The 1685-nt window shown below is 38.8% G+C and overlaps 1 protein-coding gene across 1 annotated transcript; it reads left to right on the top strand.

Moving 5' to 3' along the window:
* Positions 1-1043: 1043 nt before the first annotated feature.
* Positions 1044-1633, top strand: LOC106477940 (tigger transposable element-derived protein 4-like; the record flags this gene model as incomplete). Its single annotated transcript, XM_013938451.1, has 1 exon — positions 1044-1633. A coding segment is annotated over one exon (590 nt), but the record flags the coding sequence as incomplete, so codon positions are not given.
* Between the last annotated feature and the right edge of the window lie 52 nt (positions 1634-1685).

Raw genomic sequence — 1685 nt, 5'->3', positions numbered from 1 at the left:
AGTAGCCATGAGTTCAAGAAAGTACTTAAGTGGATACCAAAAATGCAAACTCAAGGAAAAGCAATCTGACAAAAATTTTAAATGTCAAACTATCAAAGTATTTTACAATGTCAAGTTTGTCAACACCTACAGTTGAAACAAGCCAAGCAAATACCAGTGATGCCAGCAATAGTGTACAGTCAGAGAAATGATTTAATCTTAAATGTAAGCTTGGCTATTTATATCAGAAAAATAAGATGAATTTACAAAAAAAAGAATATATATATATACAGCAGTGATTGGCTCTCAAGGCAATTAGTCTTGACAGAGCGGGAAATTTACACTGTCGAGGAATACCGATCAATATTTATGGTGGGAACTGGTGTTCTTTCACAGGGGATGAATGGGGTTTGGGGCTAAATTAGCCTGGCGCTTGGCGGCATTAGCCAGGTGGCATTCTTATAAAGGTTAAATAACATACAAATTGAGTTGGTACTTACGAAAACTGACGCTCTTAAACAGGTGATGCTGTTGTGGAGGTGGAGAGGTTAACAGGTTAGACTGTATTTGTTTGAGAAACTTCTGTTTTGATCCTTGTAAATCTTGGTTGATTCGGTATATACATCATCTGGTTTTTTATTTTGAAAAAAACCCGATGTCTTGCATTAAGCAGTTCTGTATGAAATCATTATCAACTGTTATGGGCCAGTTTGCGAGGTCACTGTATTCTTCGAAATCACTGAATTTGCTTCCTGTTTCATGTTTCTGCTCAGTCTCTGTTTGTTCCATGGTACTTTCATGTTGACCACTGTGATCATCATCTGTATCAAAAGCATCAACAGTAGGTTGAATATTGCTAGAAAGAGCCCCCACGGTTTGCCTCCCCCACTTTATGGGAACTTTGTACTTTGTCATACATTTCTATGGCTTTGACTTTGTCGGCAAGTGTCAGTGTTTTTATAGTCTTTTTGCCTTGGTTTGACATGGTGGCAAATTTGGTTGAAACAACAGAGATATCTTTTACAGCACAGTTATTGTAAACAGAAGTAAACTTTTGGTGTAAGCAAAGACCAAATTCAAAGACTTGTCAAAAGAAAAGCTGAAGTTTTAAATGACTATGAAAATAATGCCCCGGCTGAACGCCAGAGAAAAATTAGAAAGACCGGCAATGAAGAAATTAATGAGTTGAACTGGAAATGGTTCATAGATGTCACCACTAGACGTGTTCCTGTCAACGGCCCACTAATCCAAGCACAAGCTTTATGTTTTGCTTCTGACCTGAAGATTGACACATTTCATGCTTCTAATGGCTGGTTAGAAAGTTTTTTGAAAAGACACAACATTGTTCTTGGCACAACCAGTGGAGAGAGTGGTGATGTGGACCGAAATGTTGTTTCTGATTGGAAAGAAAAACTTCCTACAGTTTGTAAAGGCTACAGACCCCAGGATATCTTCAATATGGATGAAACAGGTTTATTTTTCCGACACAGCAGTACAAATAAAACTTACTATGTGAAGGGCAGTGACTGTGCAGATGGCAAGCAATCAAAAGAATGCATGACTATTGGCTTATGTGCTTCAATGACAGGAGAAAAACTGACCCCCATTGTGACCCCCAAGCTGCTTCAAAACCATAAATGTGAAAGCCCTGCATGTCAGATATCAGTTCTCGAGTGGCTAACCTTCCCGCGGAAAGGCAACCCACT

The sequence above is a fragment of the Limulus polyphemus genome, unplaced genomic scaffold (genome assembly GCF_000517525.1).
Source record: "Limulus polyphemus unplaced genomic scaffold, Limulus_polyphemus-2.1.2 Scaffold114963, whole genome shotgun sequence".
NCBI lineage: Eukaryota > Metazoa > Arthropoda > Merostomata > Xiphosura > Limulidae > Limulus > Limulus polyphemus.
Note: the sequence above shows the minus strand (reverse complement) of the source record. Positions and strands in the feature narration are given on the sequence as shown.